At 43.0% G+C, this 19,375-nt stretch overlaps 1 protein-coding gene across 3 annotated transcripts in view; it reads right to left on the bottom strand.

Moving 5' to 3' along the window:
* The window catches only part of LOC124175416, a 63,816-nt gene that overhangs the window by 13,806 nt on the left and 30,635 nt on the right, over positions 1 to 19,375 (bottom strand). For all 3 annotated transcript variants that reach the window (XM_046555654.1, XM_046555671.1, XM_046555662.1), the window contains exon 3: positions 14,555 to 14,750. In XM_046555654.1, the coding sequence (XP_046411610.1) occupies positions 14,555 to 14,750 (196 nt within the window). The remainder of the gene's footprint in view (positions 1 to 14,554; positions 14,751 to 19,375) is intronic.

The raw sequence follows: 19,375 nt of genomic DNA, 5'->3' as shown, positions 1-19,375 counted from the left end.
AATCGGTTCTGCATACCGGACGTTTATCGTTGTTATTCGCCTTTTCCTCCATTCTCGGGATCGAGAGAAAAATGAAGACGTAAGAATTTCCGGAGAAATTTATAACGCCCCGCGCAGCTCCGTTCTCATTCGCTGGGATGATTTTTTGTTCGGAAAGCCTGTTTCTCCATTGACTGACATTTCGTGACTATGCAAGAACCACGGTACGACGGAGCTTCGGATGACTGAACGGATTACGAAAATCGTACAATCATCGCGAGTAAAATGTTCATTTTCAATTCCAACATGACGTAAAAGACAACAGCGAGACTCTTGATCGCCAATCGACGTCGGATACGAGAGAGAGAGAGAGAAAAAGAGAGAGAGTGATATGGGAATTTGTCACAGTATCTTCGCTTTGTTACTCGACGTGGGCGAATCAACCAGATCCCTCTCACCTTTCCCTTCGCTTCTACGTTTACATCTACCGCATGCTTATACGCGTTTTCTGTAGGCGGAACGAGCCGCTTGGGCAAAGGTTTCAACCGATAGAAAGGTTGTTTCTAATAATAGTTTACTGCCACTTGTCCGAGCAGGTGTCACCGTTGGTTACAAACCGATTTATACGCTATGCGTCAGGATATTTGTTACGTGATAAGAACAATAACGCTACACAGTCGCTTGAAAGTAACGCTCGGTTGATTTTCCATAAATTTTCGTGAAAAATGACGGAGTGATTGAGAAATATATTGTCGATATAAATCATCAATTTGCACTTCGCGCATATACTTATTGGGTTCGGTGCATGGATATAATTATGGCGATTCGCAAAGAAAAAGAGTTTCCGGGTCAATGATTTCAACGAATAGGGTATAAAATGATAACGCCCGAATTTGCTTACCAAGTATCCTGCAGTCTGAGAGTTTCGTTACGCTCTTGAATCCAGAGACGTTTGTTTGTCGAATAAATTTTCTTACGCGGTTAACTCGGAATTATATAGAAGTCTTCGATACCGTTACACACGATGCGTGCGTGCGTGTGTAATTGGCAGGGTATCGTGTTCCTTACATAAGCTATTTGCATTTGATTTGGTATCAGTGGTAGTAACAAAATGCCTTCAAGTTATCACGGACAAGTGGGACCGGCCGTTAGTATTGATTGCGGACGGTATACCGGCACGCATAAATCCCATCGTGAGACTCCACTGTATTACATGGTATATACATTTCTGTATTACATATAATCTGTATCGAGTAAACAGGCAGAGATAGATTATATTGTGCAGGGCAACAAGGCGTACTTAAGACTCGTGCGCGGTTAAACAGTAAATGGTGAAACACATATATCGGTTCCGGACAGGTGATATAGGTGGCGGGTAACCACACCTTATTCGTGAGCCGGTACATCTGATTTCAGTAAGACAATCGTAAAAATAATAAGCGACGAACGGTGTCTGCAGAACGTTTCGCGCGCCGTGCACCAGTCGCAATGTAGGAACTGGCAATTGCGCAATTTAATGTCGAAACTGTGAAATCCCATTGCTAAACATCGCCGTGGACGTACTTTGCATTCTTCATTCGTTAAGAATATTCACCGATCAGCTGCCGATCTGTTGTTGATTTTCATGCGTTCGCAGATTTCTAATCCTTCGTTATACACGTGGTCCACTCGACGAGTGACAGCAAATAGTGGACTTCTGACGGCGAGCAAATGCATTTGAATGTTTCTACGGGCAGTCCGATGCTGTATCGGTAGAAACTTGAAAGGTAACTCTAAACTCATCCCATGTACAGTGCACATGTCTGCCGTATACAGCGCGTACATACATTATACACGCAATCGACAGGCAAAACAGAGAGAATGATTTATTGCGGATGAATGAGTTGAAAGTAATGAGCACAGTTTTTACCGCTCGTTGTCCTTTGTTTTTGTCGGTAACAGGTATCGAGAGCATGAAATCTTCGTCTTCACAGGCGAAATTCACTCGCATACACGTTCTGCAGCTGCTGCTGCTGCAGCTCAGTGATCTCGAATTTTGTCCAAAAATTGTTAATCTTTTCACGGTCACGCTGTCGGGCAGTTATTCTTTAACACGACAATATTGCAGCGTGATATTGCGATGCGGTCATGGAAGAGATATTTCGTTTTATTCGCAGGATGGCAAGTGCAGCCGGTAGGTGAAAGAAATAAGGAAAATGGAGAAATCGACACGGAAATGAGGACATCGCATCTTCAAGCTTTCCACTTGAATTTGCATCGTGCAAAAGTATGAGGGACGTACGGGAATTCGGTAACTTAAGAGAAGGTAAAAAACAGATCGAGGGCGATCGGCGGGCAGGTGAAACGATGACCGCTGTTCGTATTATGCACAATTCCTAGAGCACGCTTTCGTAATTGGCGAGCTGTTGGGTTCAATGAACGAATTTCTGGGCGAACAGGTGATGCACCGAGCGACGGATGAGCGCAGAATTCATTTGCGATAATTCCGTGAGATGTTACATCGCGAATCATGATCGCTGTTCAAAGATATGAATGCATTAATTTTCCGCCTCCGCGTAATAAATTACACCAGTAGCGTTCGCTTCGTAGATGATACATAGGTACTTACATCCGCGAGTCACTGTCGAATGCAAATTTGATATAAATCACTGTCCAAGTCAATCCTGGAGTCTATGGTATAACCTTTGAGTAATCGTGACGAATGTTTACGGCCGAGTACAGTCGTGTCGTGACCACCGGTTCAAATTACAATTCCAACTTTAATCCCGTTTCTAATCGTGAGATCGGGTCCGGTTCGTCATGAGAAAAATTTACCGCGTAAGCCACCCAAAGAGACGCTCACATCCAATCGGCACGGTTTCTAATGTAAAATATTTACCGGGTACAGTATGACCTTGAAATTTTCATCCTACAATTTTACTCGCTTTATAAATACCACATTGGACTGATCGAAACGCCGGCTGATGCAAGTTCAAGTCCAACATTAATCCTCAACAACTTTGTCCTCATACGTAATTCATCACGGCCATGTTATAATTACCAAAAAAATACCGACGATCCGTTTTTCGACATTCTTCTGTGGGCTGGAAGAGCTTATTTGTCACCATTAAGACTGTCGCATACTTATGAGAGTCACGAGTTGTTTTCAGACCTGTGACTACGCGAAATAATTTTACACACCGAATGACGAGAGATGTCGAACAAAAGGAACTAGAATGCTTTATAGCTTTTCGACTTGCCTACCTTATGTATTTTTAAATCATATCTCTCATCACGTCGGCTGCAGTACAATTAATAAAGCAGTTGGCTATCCGTTTCGTGCGACATTGTGCAATTAATCACCGTTTCCAAAATTCGTTCACGACAACGGAGCACTGGTACAGTAAAATAATAATCAGGTCTCTGATGGTCTTGAATTCGGGCCTGTATTCGCGTAGAAATTATTACCATGAAATAGACGAGGTACGAAAAAAAAACGAAATATGTACAAAAAAGAAGAAAAAAACAGTTTTTGTTGCGGATGAAACGAGCCAGACTTACGTAAAATAACAGTTTTCGGTCGCAAAGGTCGTTTTTAACGGTCGTCGAAGCGGCTAAATGCGAAAAATAATACATATGCGGTATGTGGATAAAAAATTAGCAAAACAAGAAAGCCATAATTGCAAGCGATACAGCGTTTGTTACGACAAGTATAGGCGTGTATTTTTATTATTATTATTTTTTGCTGCGAAAGGTGTGTTTTTTTCCCAAGAGTTCGCTCTCGGTGCCGCGATTATGCCAATCCCTGTATGCGTGGAATTATTTATGAGGCGGCATCGCGTGGGCTGGACAAGCAAAGAGAAGTGTAACATTACTCTGTTTCACAGTATCGAAGTTGTCGAGAGAGTTAGGAGGTATAAATGTATAAAGAGTTAGAAACAACCGGGCACCGGCTACCTACACAGTGTCCATTCACACCTGGGCCGCATTCGTAAAGTCCATTGATATTTTCAGTTAAAAATTTACCGTCACCCCCGACCGTAAGGCAAGGCGTATATGTATCCTCTATATATATATATATTATATATATATATATATATATATATATATGTGCATATGTATGTACACATATAGAAGTTGTCGCCAAGTGAGAGAGCTGGGAATTCTTATACATTTATCCCGAAACTGGTTTCAGCGATAAATCGAGGACCGGACACGTCACCAAGCAACGATACTTGTACACCGTTTCGCGCTGCAGACGCGTATTACTTGCGTAAAAGTCATTTTACAGTTACAAGCGCTTTTGCAGAAGAACAGATGATGCTCCCAGGGCGTTTCGGACGCGATATAGCAATAATGGCGAATTGTTAGGTCTCTTCGTTCTTGTTTCTCCTGCGTGACTATGCCGATCACAGATCCACGGTATACGTTAGGTATAGGATGTAACGTTTGCTATTTAACTTTTACTCCGACGAATCATTGCGGACATTTGCCACTTTCGAGATCCTAATTTTGCAACTCGAATGGAGTGTAACAACAAGTAAAAGTGACTCAGAGACCGCATTAGATAGTCGCCCGATACTCCCGAAAGAAATTGTATTATTACGAAAGGTGGGCTCCGATAGTCACCCGTGGACTGGAAATAATAGGTACTCAGATTCTAATTATTCGCAATTATACAGTTGTAGTGCGCAGCCTGTTATAAGGAAGCAATTTCTTCTCAAAATATAAACTCTCAATTGCGTATAGCGTTATTCTATTTATTTTTGATAATGAAAGTAGGTACAAGCGTGCCGCTCTGTGAGGTGCAATTAGGTACCACCGGTCGAAAAATGAAAGTTTGATATATATTTGCGGACAGGCGCATCGCGTTGGCAACGGTGCTTTAACATTAGCTACGTATAATTGAATTCATGCTAGAATTAGTAACAGACTGGCTCAGTCCGCGCCTTGACGAGGATTTGATCTGCAAACTCTTTGCTCAGTCATATTCGTGTGGAAACAGACAAGTCAGCGATAGCGAATAATGCAGCAGGCATCATGGTTGCAAACCTGCAATTGTGTAAATTTGCAGTTTCAGATAAGATTTTCGGATGTATTAATGCCAATGTTGACTGGCAAATGAAGTCGTCAATCCGTAATTAGTGGACGTCATCCAGTGCGAAAGAGAAAGTATAGAGGAGAAAGAAGTAGAGGAAAGCTCGGCTACAGTGTTACGGGATGCTGAAAAGCATAAACTTCAGCGCCATTCCTGCGTTTTGGCATTAAAAATTGAGACAAGTCGGATAGCTGAGTATCAACCTCAGCGAAGCGAACGCGAAGGTTGAGTTGAGCGCAAAACAAGATTACGGTACGTGACCGTGGGCACGTTCATTTTCATTTCATTAAACCGCATTCGGCAAGATAATTGGCCACCCGTACATTTTGACCAATAAAACCGGAGAATTAACCCTGTGCCGAAAATAGAACCATGGAACTGTGATACTCGTATATTCACGGTAGCTGCTGACCGCAAAAATGCTTATTATTAAATTCATTCGCAAGACATAGACGCAAGGCACCGATTTGACTCATTGGAGGATGAAATGAGTTTGTGAGCATAGCGTTATTATCTCACACCGTATTACGAGACCTTGCAATGATTGAACCTCAGCTCATATTTTCCAGCCTGTTTTTACGATAATTGTCCTCCACCATGGTCGCGGGATGACAATAATACGCCATTTTTTCTGTCTCTCGTATGTGCAATTTTTCTGATAACACCTTCTCAGCCGAACGTGTAATGACGTTAGCCGGACTGAAAAGCTATCGTGGCTGCGACTAGTGTAAGGCGTGCATTTACATGTTATCTTGAAAGGAGTAATAATACGGCTATTCATCAATCACACTACGCGCCACCGCCTCCTTGTCATACTTTCCTGGGGTATTAGCCTACATACGATGCGCGATGGACGCATGCAGGGCGGTGTAAAATTGTACCTTTTAATCGTGGAAATCTAGAACTAAGCTGCTAGGGTCCTGTACTAACTGAGCTATAAATCGGATATCGAGCAAGACCTCGCTATTATGGTATGCATGTACATTGTACATATACAAAGATGCATATTTTTCACAAGAGATATGATATCGAACTTTCTTGTTATGCTTTAGACGCGTAGACGCGTGTGTATGTATTTTATCGTTTATGACCTAGACGGTGTGAGCTTTCAATTAGGAAACCGCGGTAATTGGCTAACGTCAATTCCCTCACCTGCGACCGGCGATAATCTCACCTATCACGCAATCCGTTCACGATGTACAGTGCACTCCAAGAAAGTAATAAATTTTATCCGTGATTCAGCAAGTTGCCGACAGTGAAGCGAGCCGTTATTTATGTACATAACACCGGGACGAGAAAACAAACCTATTGATGGCGTTTGCAGCAACAACAAGGATCGAAAAAGTATAAATAAACAAAAAAATAAAATAAGTACCAATATGTACCCACAATCGGATTTCAATCGATTCAATTGTCCTCTACCGCTGATAACAGTTCTTTTTCTTCTTCGAAGAAAAGATACTTCGATCGATTACAGGAATTATTTTGACTAGAGCGAGGTAATATTTCATCGAACAAAATTTATTTGTCCTTATAACAAATTGCCGTGAGATCATAACCCGCGATGCGGAAGCGCTTCGATTCAAGGCTCTACGGTTATTCATCCATCTCATTTCTTATTGTTCATTGTAGTTTGAATAGCGCAACACGAATAGAAGCTTGAAAAAATAGAAACAAAAATTGAAAATGTATGGTAAGAAGCAAAAAAAAAGAAACGGAAAGAAATAAAAAAAATGCAGTACACGCCGAGTTCGGGCCATGTGAAATAGTAATTCGACATCGGAGATGAGGTAATAGTTTTCTTAATGCCCTGACATAACAATGAGATCACAGCCCACGCAAGAAATTAGCAAATACGCACGGAAACGGTCGAGAGAAGGTGTACCGAACAGGCAAGGTACATACGCTAAATTATATTTATCACCTGCAAGGAGAAGGCAGGTAGACTGGTTGGTTTGTATATTTGTTCCCGTCGTCTTGCGACCGGTCCCAGTTTGTCAAACGAGCCAACGACACGTACGACTTTTTTTTCTTTTTTTTTACTCTTTGCCGAAGAGTGGTCCAGTATCTTCGATATACGCTCGGCTCTGATCTCCGAAGATTACGGGGCGCTGATATCCTCCTGAAATTTATGCTAATGCAAAATTTAATCCTTGACGTAAGCTGCAACCAGTTCGCGTACGAGAGTCTCTTCGTTTTCGTATTTATCGTTACAAACTCTATTTTCTCATTATTTTGTCAGTTGTGAAACGTATCTTGAAGAAAACACCTTCAGACGAAGTTGAAGCCGGTCGTTTTTTTAAAAATGTTTTCGATCAATTTCACGGGTAATTTCGCGAGGCAGAAATCGGTGGTTAGAACCAATATCGAAGTATGTATTATGTGCCTCGACCAAGGATAGGAATCCCGAAAACAGCTGTGCGTCCGTATTTTTTCATTTCACGAGTGATTACGGAACTGGTTTTATGAGTCACAATCGGAATTACGATGGCGCCCGCCAAAGAGAAACTCTCGGTGACTTAGTGACCAAAATGACGGGCATTAATCAAACAACACGAAAAAGATATGAAGTATGTATAGATTTTGTGATCGAGCTTGTTCCAGATCCTTGATCACGTCGTTAAATCACGGACGCAAAGGCCAGGCCTAATCCGTCGAATTCGTAACCGATGAAAATTACGTAATAGTTGAGCCATCGGAATCACTGACCTCAATGCCATGATCGGAAACAGCGTCCGAGCGTACTGAATAATAAGAAGAATGAAGAACGAAACGAGACAGTTTGTAACAATACGAGATAGAGGCATGTTCCGAGTTTGATTGATGAGAATATCGTGAGATAGTGGCTCGAGGGGGCATCCACCTTAATTCACTTCGCTGCACTTCAGTTAACTTCAGTTTGGACAGTGAAAGGCATGAAAAGCATAACGTCCTGCAGGTTCACGTATAACGAAACAAACCCTCCACCAACCCGTTGCTGAAACGGTGAGTCCAGCCGAGGTGAATAGGCTACACTTCCTTTTTATCCCCAGCACGGCTAAGCCGCGAAAGAAATAAAAACACCTTAGTGTATTCTCAGCGTGCGACTCCCAGAGATAATAGATAATGTAATCTACACGGAGGCAGAGATTATGCATCCTCGAGATTCACGACAGAGATTTCGCGGTGATCTATGGACATCGGGAACGACGCGGCGACGTAGCGAAGCTCCGGAGAGGAAAAGAAACAACAATCGCATTGCCTAGGCGTCGAGGAAGGACTGCGTTCACACCAAGTGCAGGTCTTCACCCACGTTGAGGAATTGCTTCGGCGATTTCCTCTGAGCATTGTGTGTCCGCGCGCAGCTCGAAGCTTCGAGCAATCGTACGGGTGCTGTTTCGACCGGCGAAATACGGTCCAATTGAACAATTGTCGTCACATGACAGTGGTGGGCACGAAGAGGAATGGGACTGATGGATACGTGACGTCAGACTTTCGCCGGATATTTTCGTGGGAGAGAATTAATACCGCGGAGTGACTCAGTAGAACTTGACTCCAGCTTCCGTCACGACTGTAATACCTTGAAGATGGACAGAAAGAAATTCCCCGTGATTTACGTAAGCAGTGGATGTAGAGATACGATCCGACTCTCTAAGGAATATTGTAATCCTCGGGGCTAAGAAAGATAACGTGCCCACATAATGTATACCTTACGTACAGCTACTCTCGAGTATCGCGTTTTTACCAACGGCAAATGTCATTAGCAAACCTAATTGGCTGATTGGGTGCAGCACTGCTTCTCCGGTGTTTTATGTCGTTCGAAAGGAAAAACACGCAAACCGCGCGAAATTCACCCGCCTTCACTCACTTTCGGCCAAGTCACGCACTCTCGCACCGGAGGAGAGGCTCCAACCTTCCGGCGTTGAATTAAATCTTGGAAAGTTTTCCCACACAAACTCAATCTCCGCACATTTATGCTGTATTCTAATTGATCGAACGTACGTCGGAGAGATCTTCTCACTTATGATCGCAACCGTCAAGAATTGAGCACTCTGTTCTCATTTCAAAAAGCCTATGATGACACTCGAAACTTCTCCAATTTTTTCAACGCACATTCTCCGATTCTATAGAGAGTAGGGAACTGCATAGTATAGATAACGATGCAGTCGAAACCAGGCTACGGATTGACGCGCCCATCGCTTCGACTTTGTCTGGTGCAGTCCACATCCAGCCCCAGTTCCCAGGAGGGACTCTGATCGTTTACCGTAACTCTGCACGACTCTGCGTTCTCTCCGGATCAGCCGTGGTTGGTCATAATCCGTTGGGTACAACCCAATGATTGTCAAATCAGTTTGGCGATTGGAACCCCGGTTTTGCAACCAGCTTGGATCTGGTACCCATCAGAATTGGTGACAGAGAGCGCGGCAAAACGTCACGTTAAAGTCGCACGTACGTATAATTATCTCGACAGATCTGCGATATCAAAACTGTTATCTTTGGATCTCGATACTTCCTAGTTGTCACATCGAATTACAGTTTTGCTATTCGCCGATCCGAGGTCTACCGCGATATGTCTTGAGAGGATAAAAAGTCCGCGAGGTGCGGACCGTCGATTCGAGGCATGTTAATTGCGGACCGTGGCCAGACCAGCATTGTTTCATCTGAAAAGTTTGTCCTCTGACTTCATCCCATTCGTACGGGACTGGCGAATCAAAGGTCAGAGGTGTCACGCCGTCGGTTAAAGGTGATTTGGCAAAACTGCGATGTTGCAAAGCGACTGCCATTACCTATTGGCGTGGAGGCAGGCTCAGTCATAGGAATGCTCGCCTATCTTGTATGATCTAAGAAATCACGTTAAACTACTGTGAAGCCCACACGCGTGTCGCGCATGACTTGAAGAGTGCATAAGGAGGGAGAAAACCAAATTCCGAGGCTGTTATAGGAGTGTCTCGATTCGGTTTCATAAGCTTAATTCATGAGCTCTCCAGCTATCTCTGTCTTGCTATTATACTCACAATTTTACACAGCTCAGAAAGACGTGTGCGCGTGTGCGTTTACAACGTGAGTATTTCGCTCAGATTGAGACTGCCACCGCCTACCGAGGCGCTCGACTATAACTGCAGCTCGGTTTAATGATCGGTCTTTAGAAAGGCGTGTATGAACTACCGGTCTTAAATAATCATTGATTTAGTTAATAATTTCATTCGACGCGGTAGACCGCCTCGGCTTGTTTAATCAATGGGTTTAGCACGATTCAGAAACACAATTAGCGCCGCTGCCTCAACGCACGAAGGCATCAATGGAATTTCAACCCAGCTTTTATCCCGTTTAAAAATTCAATGAAACGACTTAAAAGGTTCTTGTTACATATTACACCGCCTATCATTGCTCTGCATATATACACCACGAATATTAGCTAAGTCGGATTCAGAGAACAGAGTAGAAAACGTGGTTTTCAATCATCTGCTGCTCCAGTATGGGTCATCGATGCATACTCTTTGTTGAACAAGTAGTCACATCTTTTTCCTCGATGAATTGACAATCATTTCCCACAGTCAACTCTATCAACTTTTGAGTATTTCAAATCAGTGAATCAAGATAAAGACCGTAGATCCCTGAAAATTATACACCTTAGTGAACCGAGTAAAATTCAAGGGACTAACCGTTGGACCGAGGTCGAGGAGAATACATAACATATCTCAACTTTCTTTGACCTTTTTCTTTTATCATCGTCACACAGACGAGGCTCTCCATTTCATACAAACAGCCGGAACACTCGAGTTCGACGTTGAAGCATTCACGTCGTATCCAACTCCAGATACAATCGCCGGGGAACTAGGCGAAGAATGGTGACTCTTCAAGCGCCCTCGAGTAGTACAGGCACTCGAGCAGGATCTTTCCAACTCCGATCCTCGATTGTTTTTACCTACGAAGTTCTCGTCCTCTTTATCCCGGTCTATCGAGTAAATGAAAAAATTGCGAGAGGTATGTTTAGCTCGCGTTTTATCAATCCGCTTTGCTGGTTTTAATACAGAAATTGCAGAATTGTCAAGCATCCGCGGAGTGTCGTGAGAGAGTGACCTTATGCTTGGCTACACCGTGTGGATTGCCCTAGGCCCCGCTCACAGTGTCCCACTCAGAGGCCTCACCGCACATTTGATAGAGGATCTCAGATCTGACCTAGGTAATTACTATTAGCTGGCTGGATGCACGCGTTCGCCTATGTAACGAGGGCAGGACACTTTCAAACGCGAGATGGTGCGCCGAAGGAGAGACCGTACTTCCACAACGTCGCTCCTAAGTCGTGAACAACGTCTGCGAACCGGGCTCAAAGGTCAGTGTCAGAACTCGTGTTGAACAATGCAAAGTGGATTTACACTTGGTGCGGACAAATGCACGTTGGTATACCTATTTCCATACGGCACTCACCTTTCCTGCCCAAGTCGTCGAGAACATGACCCCGTGACTCGACTGCTATAAACATTACTTGTGAGTCAACTGTCGATGCGGTAGTGAGAAATGTTTGGAAGCCTTGAACCTTCGCTCAAGCATATTACGTCTTTGGTCATTTGGACCGATGATGAAACCTCTTGAATTGAACGCCGGTGCCGTGAGTTGAAAACTGACGATTGTCGATCTTTGCCAATACGCGGACTGAAAAGTAACGACAATGTATTTCGTGGCGTCCGGTGACGTGCGCGGGTTTTTCTGCTTCCTGCATTAAAGTTCTTGTAATCTTTCGAGGCAATCATCTCGGTGGCCGAGCTTTAATGTTTCATGGCGAAATCACGCGGAGTACACACCACGATGGCAAAGAATGGATCGTTGCGAGATCGATCGAAACACGATATCCGTACCGAAAGAGAATTACACTCGTTGATCGCACACATGGGCTTACGAACTCTGCATGCGTGTAGGTATTATACATTGTACGTACGTGCCATATTAATATCTTGGGAATTCATCAATTTCCGAGTCAGCGAAGCGGATAGAAAGTATAAAACGGCATTTCTGGTCACACTCGAGCTCCTCTCGCTGGCCAATAAGAGACCAGGTGTATGCGATACGTCAAATACAGGCTCATACGCGATCACCGTACAAAGAGATTATTCCGAAGCGTGTCTCCGTTTGGCACGCGCCAGCCCTAGCCGCGTCTCTCAATGTAGACGTTGCATAATACAAACGCCCTCGGAATGCCGCTACTGTCTTGTCGCGATTGATTCATTGCCTGCCTAGTAAAACAGATTAAATTCCTACCGGCTGTGGTCCTGCTACCGATGCGAAACGTGTGAAAGGTGCGTCCATTGGTCTGCAGATATACCGACGGATGCGTGTTTCGCGGACGCGTTGTCGCGAAATTGAAATAGACGGATTCAGCGAAAAGATCGTTCTTCTCGTTCGTCGGCATTAACATTTGTCTACAAATTTGTCAGCTGTTATAAGCGGACGGTGAACTCGAGCTTTCGCGGAAAGGAAAAGGAACGATAGCGGCAGAAAAGGGTGATAAGTGAAAAAAAAAAAAAAAAAAATACCGAGCAAGCCGACGGATAAACGCAGAATAAACGCTCTGTGCAATTGTGCGAATACCTTGGCCAACTCGGTGAAGCTACAAATCCGTTGTCCATATATATGCAAATTATCTCAACCAACAAGTCGGCAGCGGTCGGCCTCGCCTCTTCGGCGATTGAACCTTAAGCTCGTTTTACACCTGCCTACTTTTGTCACGCTTTTCTCGTTTCGCTGCTGCAAATGAATTGCCAATGGCGTTTTGAAAAATATCCATAAAGCACTTTTCCCGAAAATTCAAAGACAATCAACGACATGATTTGGAAAGTTTTTCTTTTCCGTGAAATACCTACGGTAGTTTTTTTTCTCGTTGATCCTTGTTTTCTGTTTTTTTTTTTTGCAAAAATATTCACATCTCTGGTTCTTTTGGCAGCAGAAATTTTCTTCAACAATTAAATGTACCCTACACGGGTGTAATTTTCTATACCGAAAAGAAAATAATGTTTACACAAATCGTTTCGAGTAGTTGTGAAAGAAATTGACGATGAATTTTTAAGGTCTTTGCAAATGAAAAATAAACTGAATTTTGCAAAAATTGACTTTTAGAATACCGGTAAATGTAGAATTTTTCTTCCGACACTGCCACAGCTGTGTCAACTAAACTATCCATTGCGCACGTGCAGGTACAGACTTTACATTCTTCCAAATAGAGGTTCCAAGAAATTAGCATACATACTCGGTATTTCTACAAGCCGTTGCGTATTCCCGTTTCGCGACCAAGGATTCGCACATAAAGTCCCGGCTGACGCCCAGGAATTGCAGCCGCGTTTCTCTGGGCTCTCCGATAAGAAATAGGTACCCGGTTAACATTGTGTCAGCATCTTGGGCCTTATCGGTGCCGAGGCGAGGTGATAATACGCAAGCTAAGCGGTGCGCCGGATGGCCACCAGCGATAACTCGACGAGCCAGCTGCAGCCTCTCGTCCAGGGGAAGATGTATATATATATATATATATATATATATATATGTATATACAATACATGTATAAGATCGAAGGCGGCATTGCGTCGAGAAACGAATCCGATTGCCGATCGGTTTTACGCTCATCATTCAACGCAGTAATTTCGATCCCTGCAATCAGCGTATAACCGCAAAGAGAAAAGAGGCGCAGATTCACACGAAGCTGTAACGCGACTTTGCCCACCTGCACGGATTGGTCATAAAATATGAACACTCGTAATGCCAGCGGGTCTTGTGACTGCAACAAAGTCGAGAGAGGCTAGCCTGTGTACTATTAGCGTTGTTGCTGATGTTGGGGGCGGGGCTTTGGTGTCATAAAAATTTCAGGAGTCAAGTTACTGCTATTACGGTTTCTACTTCGACCCCGAGTGCATCAGTAAACAGAACAATTTATTGCTGATTATGCCACTCCGTTCTTCTTTCCTTCTTCTCCCCATTTACCTTGAAGACTTTGATGTTTGCGAATATGTTGGTTAGTTTTCTCATGGGTACCGTTAACGTGAGACGTGGATCAATGAAAACCCAACGTAAATGTTTAATATTTTCTGCAGACCTTGTCAAGAAATGGAATAGTCACAAGATTCTTACCAGTCAACTAAACATAATCAACCTATTTTTGAGTTGTAATTGATGTTACCAAGAAAAGAAATTTCACACTCGAGACTTTAGTTTTGAAAATATAGTTGCCATGTTTTCCAACCTCTTACGCGGAACAAAGAAAATTGCACACGATGTATAGTATTTATGGTTGATATGAAAAAGAAAAAGAAACGACTCCAATAACAAGTCGGATCGTCAATTTAAAAAATTTCAACAATTTACATTCCTTCCAGAATAATATTCTGGCAAGTTTTCAGTTTCCGAGGAATACGAAAACAGTACGAAATCCCTGCAAGTACGTCGTTCCCACCGCGAAGTGCTTCGCCTGCTGAACGCACGTGCGTTCTCATATACATGAGGTAGATTTGATCGACCGGAATGAAATGAACTTACCAAGGCAAGTTATGGCGTGATCAGCGGGCGGCCGTAGAACGTTGCGGGCCCAAGCAGCTCGTAGTACTTCGAGAGCGCAGGGAGGCCCTCCTACGACGAGCACCCCCGGGGATACGTGGCCCTTGTACCGAAGCTGACGCGCCGCGTCGACCAGGGCTGCGTTCCACCAGCACTTGGAATTCGCTTCCAAGAAGCTCTGCAATCCACAAAAAGGAAAATCAATTAACATCAAAACGAGCACGACACTTTGCGTTCAGAGATTCAATTTTTTTAAATTTTTTCTTTGATTACACTGGTCAGTGTATTTTTTTATTTTTATTGATTACGCAAACAGTGGTTTTGTTGCCCTTGATATTGGTGTGGTTTTCGTAAGATTTAATGTCAACGATCCTAGGATCAAGTGAGGTTCTTCGAAATTAGCTCTAGTTATTTATTTGATCGACATTTTCATGTATGACTGAAAAAAGCGATATTTAGATGGAAAGATCGATTTTTTTGAAATATCTCTCGTTTATCAAAAAAATACCACGCAGCTTAACAAGAAATAAAATTTTTTCATTCCCCTGATTTTTTCCCTGAATTTTGATGTTTGAGAACGAAGAATTTACGAGTAAAATTATGATTATATTAGAAACTATCCCCCTTCTTACAATATTACAATAACATAAAAATTACAGCCAATATAATAGTCGTGATTTTATTCATAAATTCTACGTTCTCAAACGTCAAAATTCACGGAAAAAATAAGGGCAACAAAAAACGTCTTGTTCATCCGGAAATTCTATTGCACGTAAGTCACCATTCTCGGGAGGATTTATTTAGCCAAGCTGCTTGTATGAATATTACATTCGCAAGCTTGAAAAATAACGTATGTTCGCTGTTTCAAACGATCACTGTATAATGATTTACTTATGTTACTTACTATAAATTAACGTAGTCTTTTGCCAAACTGTGTTTCAAGATTTTGGATTTCTTAATAGTTTTAAATACCTGTACGTTGTAAAGTACGTAAGCCATTACAATCAAGTACATATCTAAGTAAAAACCGCGAACTTGAAAAAAAGGATCGACAACTGCCTGAATTTTAGATCCTTCGATCTCTAACCACACGAAAAAAAAAGTAATTTAACCAAACGTGCACTGAATAAGTTGCGCACAATATTGCAAAACTGGTCAAAGCTCTCGAATTCGTTTTGAAAAATATTCAAACGTTCGAATCTGGATGGCGAGTTACACGCAGTGTTTTTCGTCGAAATTCAACAGACTTTTACATTTATCTGATTTATTACGTTAATCGTGTTTCGTGAAAGAATGAAGGCTAAAATATCTTTAAAGCAAATCGTACTGTGATATATTCGTCAAAATATTCTATTCTCGTTGAGAAAGGTGATTCGCAACTTGAAAAATATTGAGAAGCGAACTGGGCAATGAAAATCAAATTACGTGTTCGAAAGCGCCTATGCAGCAGGTCTTAGCCAAATTGCGAGTCACGAATCACGGTTGTATTATTCCAGGCAGCGAAACAAATTCCAAGTTTTTTTTACTTCTTTTTTTCTCCTCTTCCTCGTCGAAATGTTGGGGATATTTTCGCCACACGCCTTGAGGCGGTTACAAAAAGAGAATCACCGAGACGGCCGAGAAGTCTAGCCTGAGTTATCGAATGAAATATGTCGGCGCCAGTAAGTGTTTAGTGCCCGAGGGTGAGGAAGCTTACTTAGCTTCATGAGCTATTCGACTTTCCCCGCGAGATTTTCAACCCCTCGATGTGGGGCGAAGCTCGGCCAGACAATAGACCATAAACGAACGCCCTTCCATGCAGCCCAGCCTCGATAAAAGTTGTCGATCCCTTGGGCGGGTGGTTCCCTCAAGTAGGCACTGAATTAGCGAGAATTTCCTATTGATTGCCAGATTTATCGCCACTGTCCGTAATACGGGCTACCAATTTTTCACACTCTTCTTTTCCCGTACGCTGGGGAATTTCCCAAATTCTTCTCGCAGTTCTTGATTCCGCGATTCGAAGGTGATTGGAAGACATCAGTTTACAAATTCTGTTATTCGAGTTCCACGAATCTTTCACGGTGATTCGAAATTGACGGAATTTATGGGAATCGTACCGCCCTGCGCGCGGTCTGATTAACGTCGAAGTTGTCGCTCGATCGTTCGTCGATGTGAACCCCACCGATAGGGGATCTGCTACAAGGTAGAGTGGTCGGTAGAATAGTTAATTGATTTACGGCGGCGGTGCCGCAGAGACAGACTACTCGGATTAATTTTCCACTTGTTGATTAAACCTTTGTTTAATTAGCGCGTACACGAGGAACGCGTGACTACGTCACGATCCTGGTCGATACGTGACAGCAAGAATTTACCGTGGATTAAATCTCACCGGCTTTATGCGATACCGGTCGGGCACTTCTCATTCCATGACTCGCACTGAGCTGGGTAGTGAAGAATAAAAAAACAAAAAAAAAAAAAGAAATAGAAAGTAGCAAATACGCGGTTGAATTTTAGCAGCACAGCTGATGAGGTAATCAATATTTTTGATATTTCCGTTAGCAAGCGAGGAATGTTTGCGGTTACTTTTTTTATTTGAATTGTATATTGTTTTTAGTCTTCAGACTCTTCGGTCAAGTTTCAGAATACGCGAAACATTATACACCGAAGTTGAAAACGTTCCAAGGAAAAGTATTAAAAATATATTCACAGCTGGAACGGAACGTGAAACATGAAAAAACCCGGTACCATCACTAAAGAATTGTTTGAACGAAATTCTGTCTTAAGAAAACAGTCAGCACTTAGAGAATCCTAAGTCGAAGTCTAAAATGAGTAAATGGAAGTGAAAAAAAAAAAATAATCGAGTGCCTCCGTTAGTGTCATGTCTGTGCTTTGGAAGAATGTTTACATGTTTTCAACAATATTGGGTGCTTTTCAAAAACCCCATTTGAAAAAATCGTGTTACCGGCAGTACTGCCAGCTCGAATAGACCCTGTGCCTTAACTTTCCCTCTTCTCGCATTCGTTCGAGGCATTTTCAATTCAACGGGCACTTACGTCGCACCTCGGCGGCTCCAGTCAAGCTGTAATTTCGCGTCGGCTGCTATGGACGGGACATTTTTCACCCTAACTCCGAGTGCAAAGTAGAGTTTTGACCTTGCGTAGTTGTCGATAAAATTTCATCATCGTGAAGCTATTCATCCGCCGTAAGAGCTACCAAAGCAAATAACTTGTGCAGTGAAAAGCAAATCCATCGACATTTCAGTGACCCAGAATTGACGAAATCCGTCGAGCCAAAGCAGAAAGATGTATTCCGCATCATGCATTCCGACTCGCTTAGTCGGATCAGTGACCTGAACCGAAGTAAGAATCGCCTGCTCTGTTCACCGACACAACACTAAACTCATCGGCATTCTGGTCACGTCATGTTAGTCTGTTCTAAAATTAAAGTGAGGAAAAAATATACCGATTTTAAAGCGACGAATACTGCAATGGAGGCATTGTGGTGATTCGAAATATTGGATGTCGATATTGCGCGTTGGAATGCTCCTGGTGAACGACTGAATCGGGATCAGCGATCGAACAGCCTCAGAATCGATGCTAAACTAGACGTCCGGTACACACAGCTGACACTTGTTCCAAGTGTATCGTCTCGGTTGCGAACGGACACGAATATCACGAGTACAACAAACAGTGTGTAGTAGAACTCCGTTCTGGGCAAATGACACCGATAATTACTTCAATCTAATTTATTATCGTAAATTGGACGCTTTTGTCCGTTGCGAGTCCGTGTAGAAAGGTCGAATGCAGACGGATGGATTCAAGGTACTTGAGGATATAATTATTCCGATCAGCACTTGCGGGTTGAAAAAAAATTAACACCGCGATTTCGAATCGAGACAATATCGCTGCGGTTATATCCTTTAGTCGTTCGTCTTCTTCGAAAATAATGCACAGCGTTGAGAAGGTGAACATCGAAACTCCACGAAGAGACGCAGTTGAAGGCTTGGAGGTTTAGTCTTAGTAAGAAATATCTACCTACTCACGCGTGCCGTGAATCTATTCCGTTGTATTTTTTATCCATCTCTTTTTTCCACTCCTTTTCGTTTTTCGCACTCGGTGACAGGCGACAGACGCCGCGATGGAATAACATGAATATAAAACCGCTGTCATCTGCGTTTTTCCATTCACGTAGGCTACCCGCACGTTCCGATAACAAGAACGAATCTTTGTTCCGTCACGCGCCAGACGTGAACAACTCGGCTTGGAAGATCCTCAACGGTAAACACATCAAATAATGGTTGCGTCGCAGAATTCATCGCTAACACTTTCGAAAACTGCAAAGGTACAGCCTTTCCTTCATGTCCAAAAAATGCGATGCGCGAAAGCGAAAAGCAGAGCCGGGTCGTTGAAGTAAGTGTAAAATTCCAAACAGCCTCAGACATGTGTGTACAAATGAAGTGAAAAAACAAAGTGGTCCTTGTGAAACGGCCGTAATATACAACCCAGCATCAATTCCGTTTTGCCTAATTTCACCAAGCGTTGATGCTAATCATCCATTACCAAAACTTCCGTATCTCTATCGACCATCCAAACAATTGGATATCAATTAAGGACCACCGCGTGAGTGAATTCGGGAAGAATGAACCACTGTAGTCTCGTGCTTCATGCTCAGTGAAGCGTCGTCACTGCAGACCATGGAAAGGCGATATTTTTAACTGGAATACCCGCTCGAGCACTGCGCGTCGTTTCACCTTCTCCCAATCACACCGAGCATCCCCCTTTTACATTTTCAGTTTTTTTCGAGCCTCGTTGACTTCAGACTGCT

Source organism: Neodiprion fabricii, chromosome 1 (genome assembly GCF_021155785.1).
Source record: "Neodiprion fabricii isolate iyNeoFabr1 chromosome 1, iyNeoFabr1.1, whole genome shotgun sequence".
Lineage (NCBI taxonomy): Eukaryota > Metazoa > Arthropoda > Insecta > Hymenoptera > Diprionidae > Neodiprion > Neodiprion fabricii.
Note: the sequence above shows the minus strand (reverse complement) of the source record. Positions and strands in the feature narration are given on the sequence as shown.